Consider the following 16108-nt stretch of genomic DNA (forward strand, 5'->3'; position numbering starts at 1 on the left):
ATGTTACCCTGGAAGTGACGAAATGAGCGGGGTTTCACTCAAGTTGCGCCGCATCTCGCGATATTTCACTTACTAGCGGCTAGCATAACTCGAGTGTGGACTCCGCATTTTTCTATTGCGAAGATAATGCACATTTTGAAGTCTTGTCGGTGTTGATCGTGCGCGCATAAAAGAACCCGTGTGGCGATTTATTATTTTGACTATGCCACGTTTTGCTGTTTGTAATGTAGTTTCAACGCTCCACTCCAGTGTGTGAAGACATGAGTTGCTAGCGGCTAGCTGTGGCTAACGTTAGCGGTAACACTATTGTCAACTTGAAGCGCACTCGTCATTGAAAATCTTTTATTTTTCCATTCCCACATTTTTTTTGAAAATGCTGGCTACAGGAGCCGTAAGTACTTTGCTCCGAGTGTTTACTCATTGAATATATTCAACTGTTGTGCGTAACAAACGCCCCCCATATTTATAGCAACCAGGCATTGATTATCATCCAATGATTATTACCTTCATGGTAGCGTCACGCATGCGATGTACTAATTGTAACACTTGACTAGAATCTGTCATTTGCAGTGGTTTTCTCCTGTAATAATACTGAGCAAATGCTGATATGTTAAATAAGATGTATGCGTTTAAATTGTCAAAGTTGATTGTAGTAACAATTTTGATAATGTCATTTTCAGAAGGCAACTACCATTCGAAAGTTTGTTAAACACAGAAACGGACAACATTGAGTATTTTTTTTCAAAAATAAAGGAAATTGAGGTGCTAGTTAGAGGATTTCTTCCAGAATCCGATGTCTTAAAGCTGAAGGTCATTTTTTTGTTTATAAGAAGCACATCAAAGATGAACAAAAACATTTCAAGTGCTGATAGACGATAGAAAATCAAAATGGGCACAGGGCAGCTTAGTTTGCTTCCAGAGGGACCAAGTTTAGAATGGGTTAAATTCCGGGCATTTTCTTGCCTTTTGACAGGCCGTTACCAACGTCACAGCCTTGGCTCAGGTGGATCGGGAGAAGATTTACCAGTGGATCAATGAATTGTCCAGCCCGGAGACCCGAGAGAACGCCTTGCTGGAACTGAGCAAGAAACGAGAATCTGTGCCTGACCTGGCGCCCATGCTCTGGCACTCTTGTGGCACCATTGCTGCCCTTCTGCAGGTTTCTATTTATCTATTTGTCACAGAAGGACTACTACTATATTTTTGATGGTTCACATGAGTTTCTTACCTTGCATTAGGAAATAGTGAACATCTACCCCTCGATAAACCCGCCCACACTGACAGCTCACCAGTCCAACAGAGTATGCAATGCCTTAGCACTTCTTCAATGTGTGGCCTCGCACCCGGAAACGAGGTAACTCATGATTCTTCCTATGTATTAATCATGTTTTTTTTTTTTTTTTGTGGCATTCGCATACCTGATAATATTTTGCAACTAACTTTAAAGAACAGTACAATACGGACTTTTGAGTGGTTTGTTTTTATTTTATTCCAGCATAATTTATCTTGAATGTTTTGCAATACAGCACATTTGAATGTGAGGTCTTTGTATGTCTTTAATGGGGAAGTCCACCCCCAAATTTTAGTTACAATATGTTCTGTGTGCCATTGTAATTAATATTGTGTTTGCGGAATACGAGTTGGAACCGCAAAATCCACCCTTTTTTGTCTCTTAGGGGGTGGCTGTTTTGTCACTGGCTGTTGCCTGAAAATAGCGCCTCAGTTGCTCAGAACAGATAAGCCATGATTGGTCATTACCTGAGTTAGGTCACATGATGTGATTGGTCATCATTTGAGCAACTTGCAAGTGGCAAAATGTCCACACCCTGAAATGGATAAAAACTGCTGGATTGTGCTGCTTAATTCATATTCCTTAAACACAATAAGAAAATAGACTTGTGAGACTGCATAGAACACATTTTTGTCAAGAAACGTTTTGGGTTCGACTTCCCTGTTGAGCCCAGTCTTATTGATCATAATAATAGTCTGAATAAAATATGCAACTTTTAATTCATTTGAATGCCTTTTTTATGCCCAGGTCGGCCTTTCTCGCGGCTCACATCCCCCTTTTCCTTTATCCCTTTCTGCACACGGTGAGCAAGACACGCCCGTTCGAGTACCTGCGACTTACCAGTCTCGGAGTCATAGGTATGCATTTTCTATTTGTCACACTCCTATTTGTTTGGCAGCATATGTCTCAAGCAGCCGCTTTTGTCATTACGACAGGTGCTTTGGTCAAAACAGATGAGCAGGAAGTGATCAACTTCCTCCTCACGACTGAAATCATCCCACTGTGTCTACGTATTATGGAATCTGGGAGTGAACTCTCCAAGACGGTACGCAACTGGTGATGACGCGTGATTTGTCGAAAGGGATATTTGCCGGAAAATGTACTTTCCTGTCTAATTGTTGTTTTCAATTAGTCCGGCTGATAATGTGTCTTCAGAATTAGAAACTGTTCTAAAAAAAGCATATTGTCTCCATACATGTCTCTTAGGCTTCAGGTCATTTGTGGTCTTTCTCTCCATGTTGTCCAATAGGTCGCTACTTTCATCCTGCAGAAGATCCTGTTGGACGATACAGGGCTGGCCTACATCTGCCAGACGTACGAGCGCTTCTCTCACGTGGCCATGATCCTCGTGAGTGTCTGAAGCTCGCTGTCCACGTTTGCGTGATGCCCACTTCACACAACGGTGCCTCTTGTGTCTGCAGGGGAAGATGGTGTTACAGTTGTCCAAAGAGCCTTCGGCGCGTCTGCTGAAGCACGTGGTTCGGTGCTACCTCCGCCTCTCGGATAATCTCAGGTACGTCTCGGCAAGAAGACGTAGGACAACTTGTAAAGTTATTTTGATGTTATTTAAATGAAAATAAAACACCCACATCTGAATTTGCTCGATTTATTTTTTGCGATGATCAATCAGCGCAGCTCAAATTGACCCATTGGTGTAGTTAGGGAATTCAGATATTGAACTTTTAGGCAATGTTTAAACCTTATATGTTGCATTAAGTGACCAGATTGCAGTCAAATTGTGTCCACTTAATAGAACATTATGAGCGGAGTTTAAAAATTGCATGATAGCCATTACAGATGACTGTTACCTTCCAGTAGGAGGGGTCCTCACATCGGTAAAAAAATGTCATCATTTTCGCATGTTCAGAGCCAGAGAAGCGCTGCGACAGTGTCTGCCCGACCAGCTGAAGGACAGCACCTTTGCGCAGGTGTTGAAGGACGACACCACCACCAAACGTTGGCTGGCCCAGTTGGTGAAGAACCTCCAGGAGGGCCAGGTGACCGACGCCCGGGGCATCCCATTGGCCCCGCAGTGATGCAGCTGGAGTTGCTTGTATTTTGGCCAAATGTGGTGCTAAGACTGTCTGCTTAGTTAAGGGCTCCAATAGTTGATTCCATTAGATTTTTTTTTTTTTTTAAACAGTGGTGTTCATGCCCCATCACCACCAAAAAACCCCATATATATATATATATATATATATATATATATATATATATATATTAGATGATTGATTTGTGTCCACTGTTTTTGTTAGCAGAGGATAGAGACTGGGCTGATCTGGGGTTGTCTTTAAACACAAACACACATTTGTAGGAAACGCTCCAATTTGTGGCCACAAAATACAAATCGTCAAGCACGGGTGGTTATAACTTGCACGTCAAATACTGCTTTCTAATCACAACGCGGGTGTAATGTAAGCACAAAATAGTTCTGATGTGCATATGAAATACTTAATTGTTTGTGGCCACTTAATGTATACTGTAATGTGGAAAAAAAAATTGTCAGGAAGTTAGTATAATGTGGGCAAGGAATTCTCACCTGGCCATGGAATAGTAACATATCAAATGGATAAAATTGTGTTCCAAATCATTTGTTGCCATAACATCGATATAACCTGTGCACAAAATACAACTTGATTCATGGACATCTGGATAAGCGAATGTTTTGGTATCTGATTATTTGCAATGTCAGGATTATCAGTATGCCACTGTAGCGCATCCCCAGCTCCCCAAAAATGCTTTTGTTGCGTTAACTTCAAAGCCCCATCAAATTTCCACTCCCAGTCGTCAATCATGGGCAACTTATACCTATTAGCATTTTGGTTCATGCTGTGGCAACAATTGTATTTTTTCTGTGTAAATACTGTACCTTGAGTAGTGATGGAAATTGCAGGAGTGAACATTCGGGTGAATGCAAGCACATTGACTGCCAACCCTTCCAAAAGAGTTTTGACTATCATTTTCCTGAATTTTTCACTCTAACATGTAAACACTCAAAACTCAAGGATTGTTCATTTTGGATTAATAAAACTTGAAATCTCTTTTTGTCTTAATGGGCGTTTTGTCAACTTTTCATCATTTTAAAGACTTGCCATAAAAAAGTGGATGTGTAGGCTCTGATTGCTCACTTTTAGAATCCATTTATGTACATTTTAAAAGTTGATTACATGTCATGTTGCCCCCCGAGTCTTCCCCAAAAGGAAACGAGAGCGAGGCTAGTGCAATTGCATTAGTGGGCCTGGCTCCTCTATAGTTACCATTATCCTTTTAGATGCATTTCAAGGCATAAATCTGCTCTTACTGTACTAAGTACGCATGCTGCATTCTTGCCAATTTCCCTTTTACGAGCAGAGCGTTGTATAGCAAGTCAATAGTGGAATGCATTAGCCAGATTGCATGATGGAGCCCACCTTTACTGGCGTCCATAATCTCATTTGGCTTTACTTATTTACATGACTTGAAGGAAGCACATTTTCCTAATAATTTAACACGAGTCACTCAAATGCATATAAAGTTCCCAAATTGCTAATTAGGCTGTAAAACCCCACATCAGTAAAATATAAAAAAACATTTTTCTTCATCAAGGTTTTGCATAATAGTCTACAATCGTTATTAGCTACATAAGTGTAGCATTTTAGCAAGTCATGCACAAGCTACCCCCTCCCCGCACCAGGTGGGCCCACCCCACTATTTGAGGATGGAGCTAAACTATTAAAGCGCCAATATGTAAGATTTAGACTGTTTTTACTATGTTTTAAATATACAATAATCATAGATCGTTATCGTTAAATTATATTGGCATTCCTGCAGAGGTCGCCATGTCTGTTATAGCTATGGACAGCCGGAGGAGCAGTGTGTATTGCTGCACTTATCTTCATGCCACTAAAGCTCCCACAAGCGCATGCGAAAAATGACACATACTCCCTTTAAGTGAGTGTACTGTGGATTTTTTTCACCCCCAAAAACATTTTTTAGATCCATAACTATATCGGTCCACCTTGTAGCTATACAAGTCCATATTATGAATCCACCAATCGCTTTGTACAAACCCCAAACCGCTAAACTATAAAGGAGACTTAATAGCACACTTGGCAGGTGAGCATGCAGTCCAGAAGCCCATCTGCTCATATCCAAGCAATTAGTGAAATATCCCCAAAACCTCCCCTTTGAAATGTTGCCGCAGCCATTATCGAGAACATCTGGCCCATAATAGCCACATACAGTATGTGGGTAATTGCAGCAAAAGGAAAGCAGGCTGCAGCGGGAAGAGGGAGTGCCTGCAAAAGGAAGGAAGGCTCAAGGAGAGGAGGAGGAGGAGGAGGAGGAGAAGCGCTGCGTACAGCCAGTCGCTCGTATTGCTGCTCGGACACTCCCAGTGCCTTAACGCTCCCCGGACCTTCCGAGCGTCTGGATCCAGACATCCAAGGACGGTTTATCCCCGATTCACTGGACGATCTCTCAGGCTGTCCACAATGCTTCAACCGCACCCCCCGCAGCTCCCCAGAGCGTGAAGCTGTTAGTGGGGGAGCTGCTGAATCGACCACGTCTGGACGTCTGACTCATCTCCAGAGAGCCTTGCACTGGTAAATATTTTCAGAATTGCAATAATTCAGGCAGCTTTTCTGTCTTACAGCATGCATACATGTTTATTTTCCATGGGGGGGAGGGTAAGATGATGTCACATATTTAAAGTGTCTGTTTCTAATTTACAGTCTGCAGCAATGACTTAGGTTAGTATTCCGCAAGCAGACTCCCTGTTTACTTGCGTGAGGTAAGAGGCAAATTGTGGAGCCCAATGTTAATGATTGTCATGATTAGGACATGTTTGTTTTGGCGAGATTGGATTTCAGCATCCTACCTTTAACCATCCGATTTCATTTGTTTCATAGAAACAGCAAGTGTCAGAAATGACCATCTCAATAACACCATTACGGTTTCAATCAGTTGATTAGTTTTGTGCAGTGGGGTCCAAATTATGACTTGAGGGCCATTCACAGTCCTCCATATACATTTTAGGAGCCTCATGACGGACTTTTTGATGTTTTTTTTTTTTCAACTGGATAGTGCCCTTTGTTTAAAGATAAAGGCTGGTGAAATTAAGATGTTTTGAATTCCCACTGCATCTATAAAACCAAGTGTCATCTCCACGAGCAAAAAAAATATATATATATAAAAAAAAATATACATATATATATATATATATATATATATATACATTATATATATATATACATTATATATATATATATATATATATATATATATATATATATATATATATATATATATATATATATATATATACACATACATATGTTAAAAGTGCTTCATGAGGCTTCATTTTCCCATACTTAACCATCCTGTTTTGCTTGGGTTCTTAGGAAGGACAATTTTTTTTTTCAAATCACAATGTAACAGGAAGGTTAGAAATCAAAGCAATAAGGTCCCCATAAAACTAGGGCAGGACTGCAAGAGCGGACAAGAAACAGAGGATGGTTGTATTCCTGGCCGAGTAGTTAATTCCCTAATTCCAACTGGCCAGACATCAGGGTGACTTTGCGCGTGCGGTCAGTGAACTTCCCTGAGGCCTTCGGCTTAGCGGTGACTCATCTCTCCTCGGGAGAACTGTGAACCAAAACACATTGCGCTCGGCCAGCCCTAAAAATAAAAGTGCGCCCTTGTGATCCTATTTACAGCTCTGAGAGGATGCTCGTGACTATTGGACTGGAAAACCTCAGCATGACATCAAAAAAAAGTTGTGCTCATAAAGTGAACAATCGAGTTGCGTGAGATGTTGACACTTCCCATTAAGTGTTTCGCTATGAAGTCTGTACTGAAGTATAATCAGCTAGTGTAGAAAATGAAAACAGTTCATTTCAGTTTTATTTTTAATGATATAAACAATGTGTTTTGAGATTTGCAGTATATTTTTTTAATGGTTAGCAATGGTGGTACTGAGATATAAACAATCTTTGTTAGAATTAGGGCATTTCTAGCAATTTTAACTATGGCAGCGAGGCTCGAAATACATCCATACATACAAAGATGAAATGTCGGACTGTATATGAACGCATCATAAGTCTTGTTGTCACATCAGCTACTGGAGTAGCCTGTCAAGCTAACGAGAATGTAACCAGTGCTCCCAGGATTTTGAAATTGGTCTCTGTAGCGCATTAATGGTGTATTGTTATGATGTCGCGGCACATGACATGACTACAACTCCTGCTTTTCTTCCTTGTCCTCTAACAGCGGCCCTAACTATAGTAATTGGTCCATACGGATCACCGGCTAACGGAACCTGGCATTCATGAACATAAATGCCTAATGGTTTTGACCTAATGGCATTAGGGACTGTGGGCTGTCTACGGGCGCTTGATTCGCAGTTTAGCGAGTCCATGTGTTTATATGAGGCACAAAGTCCAAAATTTATAGCAATGCCAAACTGGTTATTTTGAGCTTGTGGGTCAAACTGACCCAGTAACTCAGTTTTTGTGTTTGTTTGGTCATTTTATACACAAATACAATGAAATTAGTTACTCAAGATAAATGAATATATATATATATATATATATATATATATATATATATATATATATATATATATATATATATATTTTTTTTTTTTTTTTTTTCATTTTTTAAAAACATTGAGTTAAAATATAACAGGATGGTGGACCGATTGATGGAAGCAACGCCATTGATTAATTAGTCCCTACTTTATAAACTGTCATTCTGTTTTCTTTCACTTTTGATCATAAATCACACACCAGGGGAAAGAAAATAACTCCAAAACATTTCTCCTGTAAAACTTGAGTTGGGTGTGTTTTTAAAAGCAAAGATAACTCTGTGTTGTTTCAGGACTGGGTTGAGAGGATATGATATCACAAGGTTGCCAACGCAGGATCAGAAGAAAAACATTGTCTTTCCAAAGAGTATTGTCCACATTGAAATGTGAACAATGCAGATAACCATGTTACTCTTGTACTTCACAAAAAAACCTCCAGTCACATTAACTTCTCAGGAACAGTTAAAAAGAAAAAAAAGTCAACATGTTTTTGGAAATGTCGGTCAAGTATGTGTCATCATCCTAGAGTGTAAGAAATTAACAAAATGTCCAATTACTAACCATTTTATCAAAAAACTTGATTCATTTTTGAATCATTTTGATTCCCATCTGTTTAGATTCAGCAGCAATATTCCGTTGGCATGACTGACTGACTGCTAACAAAATGGAGTCCCAAGGTTCACGTGAGTACATGCGAATGATTCAAATACAACATGCCAAATTTTCCTTCATGATGGCGCACTTATGAAATTGCACATGCCTCCAGGTCTTCAGGATGACCCTGACGTAAGGGTGATGATGGAAGGATCCACCTTGAGGAAAGTCAAGTCCCGTACGTGGAAAAAACAAAGGCATTTCCGACTCCTGGAGGACGGGCTGAGTATCTGGTACAAGTCCAGATGGGTGGGAAAAGGCCACTCTACATGTAAGTTTACAACTACCCCGATATTCACTCAATAACATCCCCTTAAATGTACGCTAATAGCTATTTTTCTATTCGCTATTTTCATGTTTGATATAACGCAAGAAAACTCAAGGAATGTCACCCATTTTCAGCAGTTATTATTAATTATGTATAATTCAGAAACAAAACAAAATTTACTTTATAAGGTACTTCGATCGATCGGAATCTCTTTGGTCCCTGTTGCTAGCTTAAGCGATGGTAGTGAATCAAACTCTGCTACATTCTGTTTTCTGTTCAGTCTCGGTGACTGAGGTGGAGGCGGTGCGTGAGGGCCACCATTCAGAGGTCTTGCAGAGCATCGCGGACGAGTTCCCGGCCGACCTCTGTTTCACCTTGGTGTTTCATGGTCGTCAAGGCAACCTGGACCTTGTAGCCGAGTCCCCAGGCGAGGCTCGGGCCTGGATCCAGGGATTGCGCAAGCTCATTCACAGGGCTCAAAACATGGATGAGAAACAGAGATTGGATCAGTATCCTTAATAGTTTGGCATATACTGTATGGTCCGGGCATCCATTTTATTTGGTGTATGTCCTTCTATAGAGTCTCTTACAGCTGACTGGGCAAAACGTCTCTGGCAGTCAATGAGTTAAAATGATCTGTTGTTTTATCACTAATTATTTTGCGGACCTCCGTGTCATGTCTTCCCTCCTGGGGTTTTCTGGATTTCGGTTTGAGAGCCACCGTTTCAATAACATAAATCCAAATTTGTTTTTATCCCAACCAAGTTTCCCTAAACATCCTCTCAGGTGGGTCCAAGACTGGTTCCACAAGGCCGACAAAAACAAAGATGGGAAAATGAACTTCAAAGAAGTCCGGAAGTTGTTAAAGATGATGAATGTGGAGATGAATGAGGAACATGCGCTCTATCTCTTCACTGTATGATTTAGAAAGAAACTACTCATCCTAAAACATGTCGACAACAAAAGATCAGCCATCTTGTCTTTGGTTTCCAGATGGCTGACCGATCGCAAGGCGGCTCTCTGGAACTAGAGGAGTTTGTCCTGTTCTATAAGATGCTGACCCAGAGAGATGAAGTTTGGAGAGTGTTCCAGGATTACTCTGGAGATGGAGAGATGTTAATGTTGGAAGAGCTGGAGAACTTCCTGAACGTGGAGCAGAAGGAGGTAGAGGACACCGCACGACATGCCAAGGATCTGATGGAGCGCTATGAGCCATCGGGGGCAGGTCAGTTTAGCGACAGTCTTGAAGAAGAAACCCATTATGCAGACAAAAGGGGTTAAGAGATGAAGGTTTGTGCACCTTCAGATGAAGCTTTTGGGCAAAAGTGTGGACAAATTTCCAAGCAGAAGTTTCTCAAAGTACAAACCGTGGAAATCGGATTTAATCGCACTTAAGGGAAATGGTTCAATTCTCAATTTGGATCTCTCTTGTGCAGCCAAGAAGAAAGGAACCATGTCGCTCGACGGCTTCCAAATGTACCTGTGCTCCCCTGAAGGCTCCATATTCAAACCAGATCATCTGGGTCTCTACCAAGACATGAGCCAGCCACTCAGTCACTACTTTATCTCCTCCTCGCACAACACCTACCTGATGGAGGACCAGCTGCGAGGCCAGAGCAGCCTGGAGGCCTATATCCAGTAAGACCTGCTGGTCAAACCACACACAAAAACTGATGTAGCTCGATGATGACATACAGTGATGCCTTGACTTCAGAATTTAATTTGTTCCATGAGCACACTCGTATCTCCAAAAACTTAAATCGTCTTTGGCCGCAACACCCCAAAAAAACCACCAATAAAATGTTTATCTTTTATAAAGTATAAAAAGAATTTGTGTGTTAGTGAAATTAGTCCTAACTTTCCAATGGGTACCACTGAAGGAATTCATTAAACTTTCATGTTGATTTGTGAAATCTGTGCCCAAGGTTTTTTTTTTCTGCATGGCTTTTCAATTTAACCTATTCCTACCTACCATTATTAGTTTTAATAAGGAAATCAAAACTTTTTTTTTTTTTCGAATAAACGTATGACACAGGGCCCTTAAGAGAGGGTGTCGTTGCGTGGAGGTGGACTGCTGGGATGGCAGCGACGGGGAGCCAGTGGTGTATCATGGCCACACACTCACCTCCAAGATCCTCTTCAAGGACATCATTGCAACAGTGAAAGAATATGCGTTCAAGGTGCGTAGCGCTAAAAACTAAAATTGCAACAACTGTATATGATGTGTGGCTCTGACCTTTCTTGATAGACATCCGACTTCCCGGTCATCTTGTCTCTTGAGAACCATTGCAGTGTGGAGCAACAGACGGTCATGGCCCGACATCTGAGGAAGATCTTGGGTGACATGTTGCTCAGGAATATTTTGGACGGACAAACAACCCAGCAGTGTCTTCCCTCACCACAGGTCAGCCTCATCATTGATATTATTGTCATTGTCAATCACACGCCCCTCTGGAGAATACGAAGAAAATCAGCACGCAACACAAATTTCGCAGATCGGTATGAAATTGAGTGGATCAAGTTAGCAAACGAAAAAGGTACACAAACCAAAGATCCTGAAAATGAACAAATTCAGCCTTTCACAAGAATGCATGAAAAAGCTCCAAGGACCCATATCTGATCAGGAACAGCTATTTTGGGTGTATTCCAGGCAGCCTCTGACAATCACTGGATGGTATCAAAGTTTGATCATTTTGAAGTTTCACAGTGAAAAAGTACAAGAATGTGGCGTTAATCCATACTACTGAAAACATATCGGTTAACTTATGGAATTCATGTCAGGAAATGAACTGCAATCTGACATTAACATTTCATTAAGGGCGTCACTTTAAGGAAATACCTGAATGTAAATTGTTAGTAAAATTCTGAGTGGATCTTTATATGTTTTAGCTCTCACAAACCCTTTTGGAGAATACTTTCCGTTAGTACTTAATGTTAAAGCAACGGCATGTCAGTCCTGCACTAATGATTCTTATTGTGTTGTCAATCCATAAAAGGAGCTGAGAGGAAAGGTTTTGCTTAAGGCCAAGAAAATTAGTGGTGCAGAGGAATCCCTAGACGGAACGCTCACAGATGACATTAGCGACGAGGAGGAGATGACCAACGGCGAAGCTGTTGAAGAGCTACACGCTGAGAGTGTTAACCATCATGAGAAGGTAGAACTATAGTATGTTCCTAATGTTTACAGTTTGTCAAGGTATAACCAAGCAAAGGTTTTATAAGTGACATTTATTTGTATGCCTAAAGTTGTATAAAGAGTTTGAAATGATGTAAAGATTTTAGGGATAATTTGTGGTAAATTTACATTTACATGCACTGAGGAAATAGTTTACTTTGTTCCTTGACCATGCTTGTAACTCCAGACAACTGCATCTCAAACAATGTTTCAATTTTTATTAACATTTGGAAGGAATTTGGCTTGTACCTTTTTTCCTTTTTCCTAGATTGTCAATTTTCATTGCCTAACAAACCTTGATTATTGCACCTTGTGTTGTTAGGCTCAGGAAGCCATGTCTAAACTCTCCAAGGAGCTATCGGATCTGGTGGTTTACTGCAAGAGTGTCCATTTCCGTGGGTTTCAAGGTAACCCTTTAAACACCAAATGCAATGAGATGTCCTCGTTTGCAGAGTCCAAGGCGAAAAGGCTCGCTAAGGAAACAGGTAATAGAAGACAATGAGTGGTGAATTTGAAGGAGTTGTGTGCAGATGCACTACACTTGTTGCACCTTTCTACAGGAGCAGACTTTGTGCGGCATAATATAAAACAACTAAGCAGAGTTTACCCTAGTGGCCTCAGGACTGACTCTTCAAACTATAACCCTCAGGAATTGTGGAATGTGGGATGCCAGATAGGTGAGGAGAAAAGTTGTGGTTCCAGCTGTGTTCATTCAATTCATATGTCTAACTCCTGAATGACACCACATTTCACTCTTTTCTCCAAGTGGCTCTAAATTTCCAAACGGCGGGTCTGGAGATGGACCTCAATGACGGGCTTTTCAGACAGAACGGTCGCTGCGGTTACGTGCTTAAGCCAAGCTTCTTGAGAGCAAGCCACACAACTTTTGACCCCGAGAAACCCCAAGATCAGTTGGACTACAAACCGATGCGCTTATCCATTCAGGTGAACACATTTCCTCTAACAACAGATTAATAAAAAAAAAGGCAACTTTCCTAACTTATATAGATCCAGCGCAACAACTATAAATTCAAGAGGTTCACTATTTCTAATCAGAATTCACAACATTGCTGTCATTCAGGTGATAAGTGGGCAGCAACTACCAAAAGTGAACCAGAAAGAGGGCTCCATTGTAGACCCCTTGGTCAGGGTGGAGGTTTACGGTGTACCACTGGACCAGGCAAAGGAGGAGACCGGTCATATCAACAACAACGGTAAGAGAAGGTTGTGTAAATTGAAGGTAAAGATATTATTTAGGCCAGGAAAAAGATGAAAAAAATGTTCATTCTACCTGCAGGATTCAACCCAGTGTGGAATCAGACATTGAATTTTGTCATCCACACTCCTGATCTGGCCTTGATTCGCTTTGTCGTGGAAGATTACGACAAGACATCCAAAAACGACTTCATTGGACAGTACACGCTACCCTTTACGTGCATCCAACCAGGTTAGCAGCGAGCGACAATGGTCTTAAAAGGAATCCTTAGAGGGACATTGAATTCAAAAGCTTCTTCTATGTTGCAGGATATCGTCACATTCATCTGCTTTCAAAAGACGGAACAGCCATCCCTCCTGCCTCACTCTTTCTTAATATCAGCATTTCAAAACTCACATGAACAGCTTTGCAATCAATTACCAGCAACAGCGATAATACTCCTGGACCAGTTTGACCCAAGGGCTTCTCTTACTATCAGAACTAAAACAATTTCAGTAAACATAATTGAATACTGCTGACTGACACCATTAGTCAAACTTTCAATCAATATACTGTAGTTATAAGTTCTTTCATAGGTTTTTGAAGTTTACACTCCACTTTTTTTTAATTAGAAAAACGTATTTTAAAACTGAAATAAAATAATTTAATTGGACATGATGTAGAATATTTTTACATGTCCATCCATCCATTACTTACTTACTCCTTTTTCCTGATATGATGGAAAGCCGTCCTTGCAACATTATGGGACATCATAATGGGCATTTTCCATAAATATTGCTCAGTTGATGTCATATTAAATACAAATTTGGAATTGTTCGGTCGTAGGATGGAAGGTCTTAGGATGGCCTTGCTTGAGTATATAAAAGCTAACAAAAAGAGTGACATGCATCCTCCGTACCCATGCTAACCTCCTCCCTTTCCAACCTGTAACATGCAAGCTTGCATGAGTTTGTTTTATTTACTTATATAAACCACACTTGTTGGGTTGTTGTGTGCATTGTTAATGTATGCAAAAAATACTCTATGCATCAATAATAAATGTCAATACGCTTTTATGATGCGCTGCTCATTTATTTCACTGTAAAAAAATATATACACAATGTTCAAAGACAACACTGACAGTTTGTGGCATATCTGAGTTTAAACTAGAGCTGTGCGATATGGATAAAATATTATATCCTGAAACAACTAATCTTGTATCCTGATAATCTTATATTTGGTTATACAATATATAGTTTGAACTTCTCATTTAGGCAAGAACGCAAAATTTTAAAGGGGCCGTAACATGATATTTAAATATTTTCCACAGTATAATATTTGCATATAAATTGTTTGGCATGTTGGCAATTTAATTTCTTAATGTGAGTTTTAAGGTATGAATCTTTCTAACCAGAAAGTAAACCGGCTCGTTTGCACATACCATGTTGCTGCCGCGCCATTTTGCAGCTCCCAAACACACATTCGGGCCATTTGAGCATTTTCTACAGTAAAACATCGTAGCTAATAATGAAACGTTGCTGTTTACTTGGCCGACTTAGCGCGAAATCCCACCTCCTCTGCTCCAGAATCAAAATGAAACTAAAATACTTGAATATGGTCGGCGTGTATTTTCTCTTGCACACGCAGTACGAGGAGTTGCAAACTGTCTCACTCCTGTCGTCATAAGCGGACTTCAAGCTGTTTTCAGCTGTTTTGGGTAGGGCTGGGGTGAGAGCGCAGAATAAGCAAGGAATGCTTAGAAATGCACCAATGAAGAAAAATAAAACTTTAGGAGTGTGTTGGGTGAGAAATCAACATTGGAACATGGTTAAACTTTTCATGTTACGGCCCCTTTCAGGTCAACATCAGTCGGGTTTCTGTCCTCAAATTTCATGAATATCCTATGTCATAAAAGAAGAAATGAACAAGACCAGCAGAACATTTGTTTTTGCTTTTTGAGAAATACTAATTTGGGACAAATTAATTCGCAACATGAAAGGGTGGTTTTTCAAGTGATTCGGAAGACACAGGGCGCCCCATTTTTGAACTGCAATTACAAGAACTTAGTGTTGACTTATTAACTTTAGTAACATTTGATGGCCTTTAACTCACAGTTTGTCCGTTTCTTGGTCTTGCTCCTCCTCTGTTCCTTTGTTGTTCAGTGTTCCTTCCATAGCCTCCTTCAGAGTGAGTCCACCGGTGCCCAAGTCCCTCACCACCCCTTGCTCTATCGGCATCCCCGGGTGGTGCTTCTGTAAATGTTTGACCACCTGAAACTTCTGCTTGGCCCTATATGAGCAGTGATGACAGCCAAAAGGCAGTTGCTCGGTGTGCGTCAGGAAGTGGTGCCTGAGGCCGGCAGGCCAGCGAAAGGCCTTGTGGCACACGCCGCAAGCGTACGACCGCTGATCGCCATGCTGCCGCTGGTGGGTCTTAAGAATGAAGCTGGTCTTGAAGGCCTTGCCGCACTTCTCGCAGACATAGGCCCGCACGTCGCAGTGCCGTGTGGTGCGGTGGGCACGGAGGGCGTCCGCTCGGTTGGTACGGTAGTCGCACTGGTCGCAGACGTACGGTTTCTCCCCTACATCCAAATGATAACATTTGTTTATCCAGGTAAGGCAATTGAGAAAAAATATAATTTGCAATGCCAGTCTTTTAGCAGACACAAAGTAAAACAAAACAATTAATAGCAAAGACAATTCCAAGGTCCCCCTGTGGGTCTTACCTGTATGCTTGGTCATGTGGTACTTCAACTGAGTGGCCCATTTGCATTTGTAGCCGCAATCTGGACAAAGGTACTTTTTCTCTTCTCGGTGAACCCTCATATGTAGCTGCGTAGAAGGTACAGCATTGACAGATAGATGAAATAACTGACAATAGCCTATGGTCTACATAGCCAATCAGGACAAAAAGTACGTTTTTTTTTCTTAACGATCGTGACAAAGTAAAAACAATGCGTC

At 40.9% G+C, this 16108-nt stretch overlaps 3 protein-coding genes across 9 annotated transcripts in view; 2 read left to right on the top strand and 1 right to left on the bottom strand.

Moving 5' to 3' along the window:
- Positions 1–38: 38 nt before the first annotated feature.
- On the top strand, positions 39–4344 carry cnot9 (CCR4-NOT transcription complex subunit 9). 2 transcript variants are annotated; one of them, XM_088414486.1, is made up of 8 exons: positions 42–391; positions 974–1159; positions 1239–1354; positions 2039–2148; positions 2227–2336; positions 2541–2639; positions 2713–2804; positions 3159–4344. In XM_088414486.1, the coding sequence occupies exons 1-8, from the start codon at positions 374–376 to the stop codon at positions 3325–3327; spliced, it is 900 nt and encodes a 299-aa protein (XP_088270612.1). In that variant the 5' UTR covers positions 42–373; the 3' UTR covers positions 3328–4344. The 2 variants fall into 2 exon arrangements, with proteins under 2 accessions (XP_088270611.1, XP_088270612.1); XM_088414485.1 differs by having other exon boundaries at positions 39–391; positions 2039–2336.
- znf142 (zinc finger protein 142) overlaps positions 2586–16108 on the bottom strand; it is a 22377-nt gene continuing 8854 nt past the window's right edge. The window contains exons 7-11 of one of the 3 annotated variants that reach the window (XM_088414470.1): positions 15874–15979; positions 15261–15729; positions 11326–11445; positions 11015–11229; positions 2586–2706 (exon numbers count right to left, since the gene is read on the bottom strand). In XM_088414470.1, coding sequence (XP_088270596.1) covers positions 11409–11445; positions 15261–15729; positions 15874–15979 — 612 coding nt within the window. In that variant the 3' untranslated portion in view covers positions 2586–2706; positions 11015–11229; positions 11326–11408. Of the gene's footprint in view, positions 2707–6625; positions 6917–11014; positions 11230–11325; positions 11446–15260; positions 15730–15873; positions 15980–16108 lie in introns of those variants that run through there. The other 2 variants (XM_088414471.1, XM_088414472.1) reach the window with 2 other exon arrangements.
- On the top strand, positions 5606–14224 carry LOC148423651 (1-phosphatidylinositol 4,5-bisphosphate phosphodiesterase delta-4-like). 4 transcript variants are annotated; one of them, XM_088414477.1, is made up of 17 exons: positions 5606–5874; positions 6004–6062; positions 8474–8539; positions 8623–8781; positions 9059–9287; positions 9565–9694; positions 9772–10003; positions 10215–10416; positions 10814–10958; positions 11027–11182; positions 11775–11933; positions 12276–12438; positions 12514–12630; positions 12720–12898; positions 13035–13167; positions 13251–13400; positions 13478–14224. In XM_088414477.1, the coding sequence occupies exons 3-17, from the start codon at positions 8521–8523 to the stop codon at positions 13567–13569; spliced, it is 2265 nt and encodes a 754-aa protein (XP_088270603.1). In that variant the 5' UTR covers positions 5606–5874; positions 6004–6062; positions 8474–8520; the 3' UTR covers positions 13570–14224. The 4 variants fall into 4 exon arrangements, with proteins under 4 accessions (XP_088270603.1, XP_088270602.1, XP_088270601.1 ...); XM_088414476.1 differs by lacking the exon at positions 6004–6062; XM_088414475.1 differs by lacking the exons at positions 5606–5874; positions 6004–6062; positions 8474–8539 and having other exon boundaries at positions 8601–8781.

Source organism: Hippichthys cyanospilos, chromosome 5 (genome assembly GCF_059441005.1).
Source record: "Hippichthys cyanospilos isolate Australia breed blue-spotted pipefish chromosome 5, RoL_Hcya_1.0, whole genome shotgun sequence".
In the NCBI taxonomy this organism is placed as follows: domain Eukaryota; kingdom Metazoa; phylum Chordata; class Actinopteri; order Syngnathiformes; family Syngnathidae; genus Hippichthys; species Hippichthys cyanospilos.

What these genes read in the sequence shown, in the direction of transcription:
- cnot9 (XM_088414485.1), top strand. An exon ending in CCATTGCTGCCCTTCTGCAG is followed by an intron (nt 1,160 to 1,238) that starts GTTTCTATTTAT and finishes ACCTTGCATTAG; the next exon opens with GAAATAGTGAACATCTACCC. An exon ending in CGCCTCTCGGATAATCTCAG is followed by an intron (nt 2,805 to 3,158) that starts GTACGTCTCGGC and finishes TCGCATGTTCAG; the next exon opens with AGCCAGAGAAGCGCTGCGAC.
- LOC148423651 (XM_088414475.1), top strand. Translation starts at nt 8,601, where the DNA reads ATGAAATTGCACATGCCTCCAGGTCTTCAGGATGACCCTGACGTAAGG. An exon ending in GGGAAAAGGCCACTCTACAT is followed by an intron (nt 8,782 to 9,058) that starts GTAAGTTTACAA and finishes TTTTCTGTTCAG; the next exon opens with TCTCGGTGACTGAGGTGGAG. An exon ending in TGAAAGAATATGCGTTCAAG is followed by an intron (nt 10,959 to 11,026) that starts GTGCGTAGCGCT and finishes CTTTCTTGATAG; the next exon opens with ACATCCGACTTCCCGGTCAT.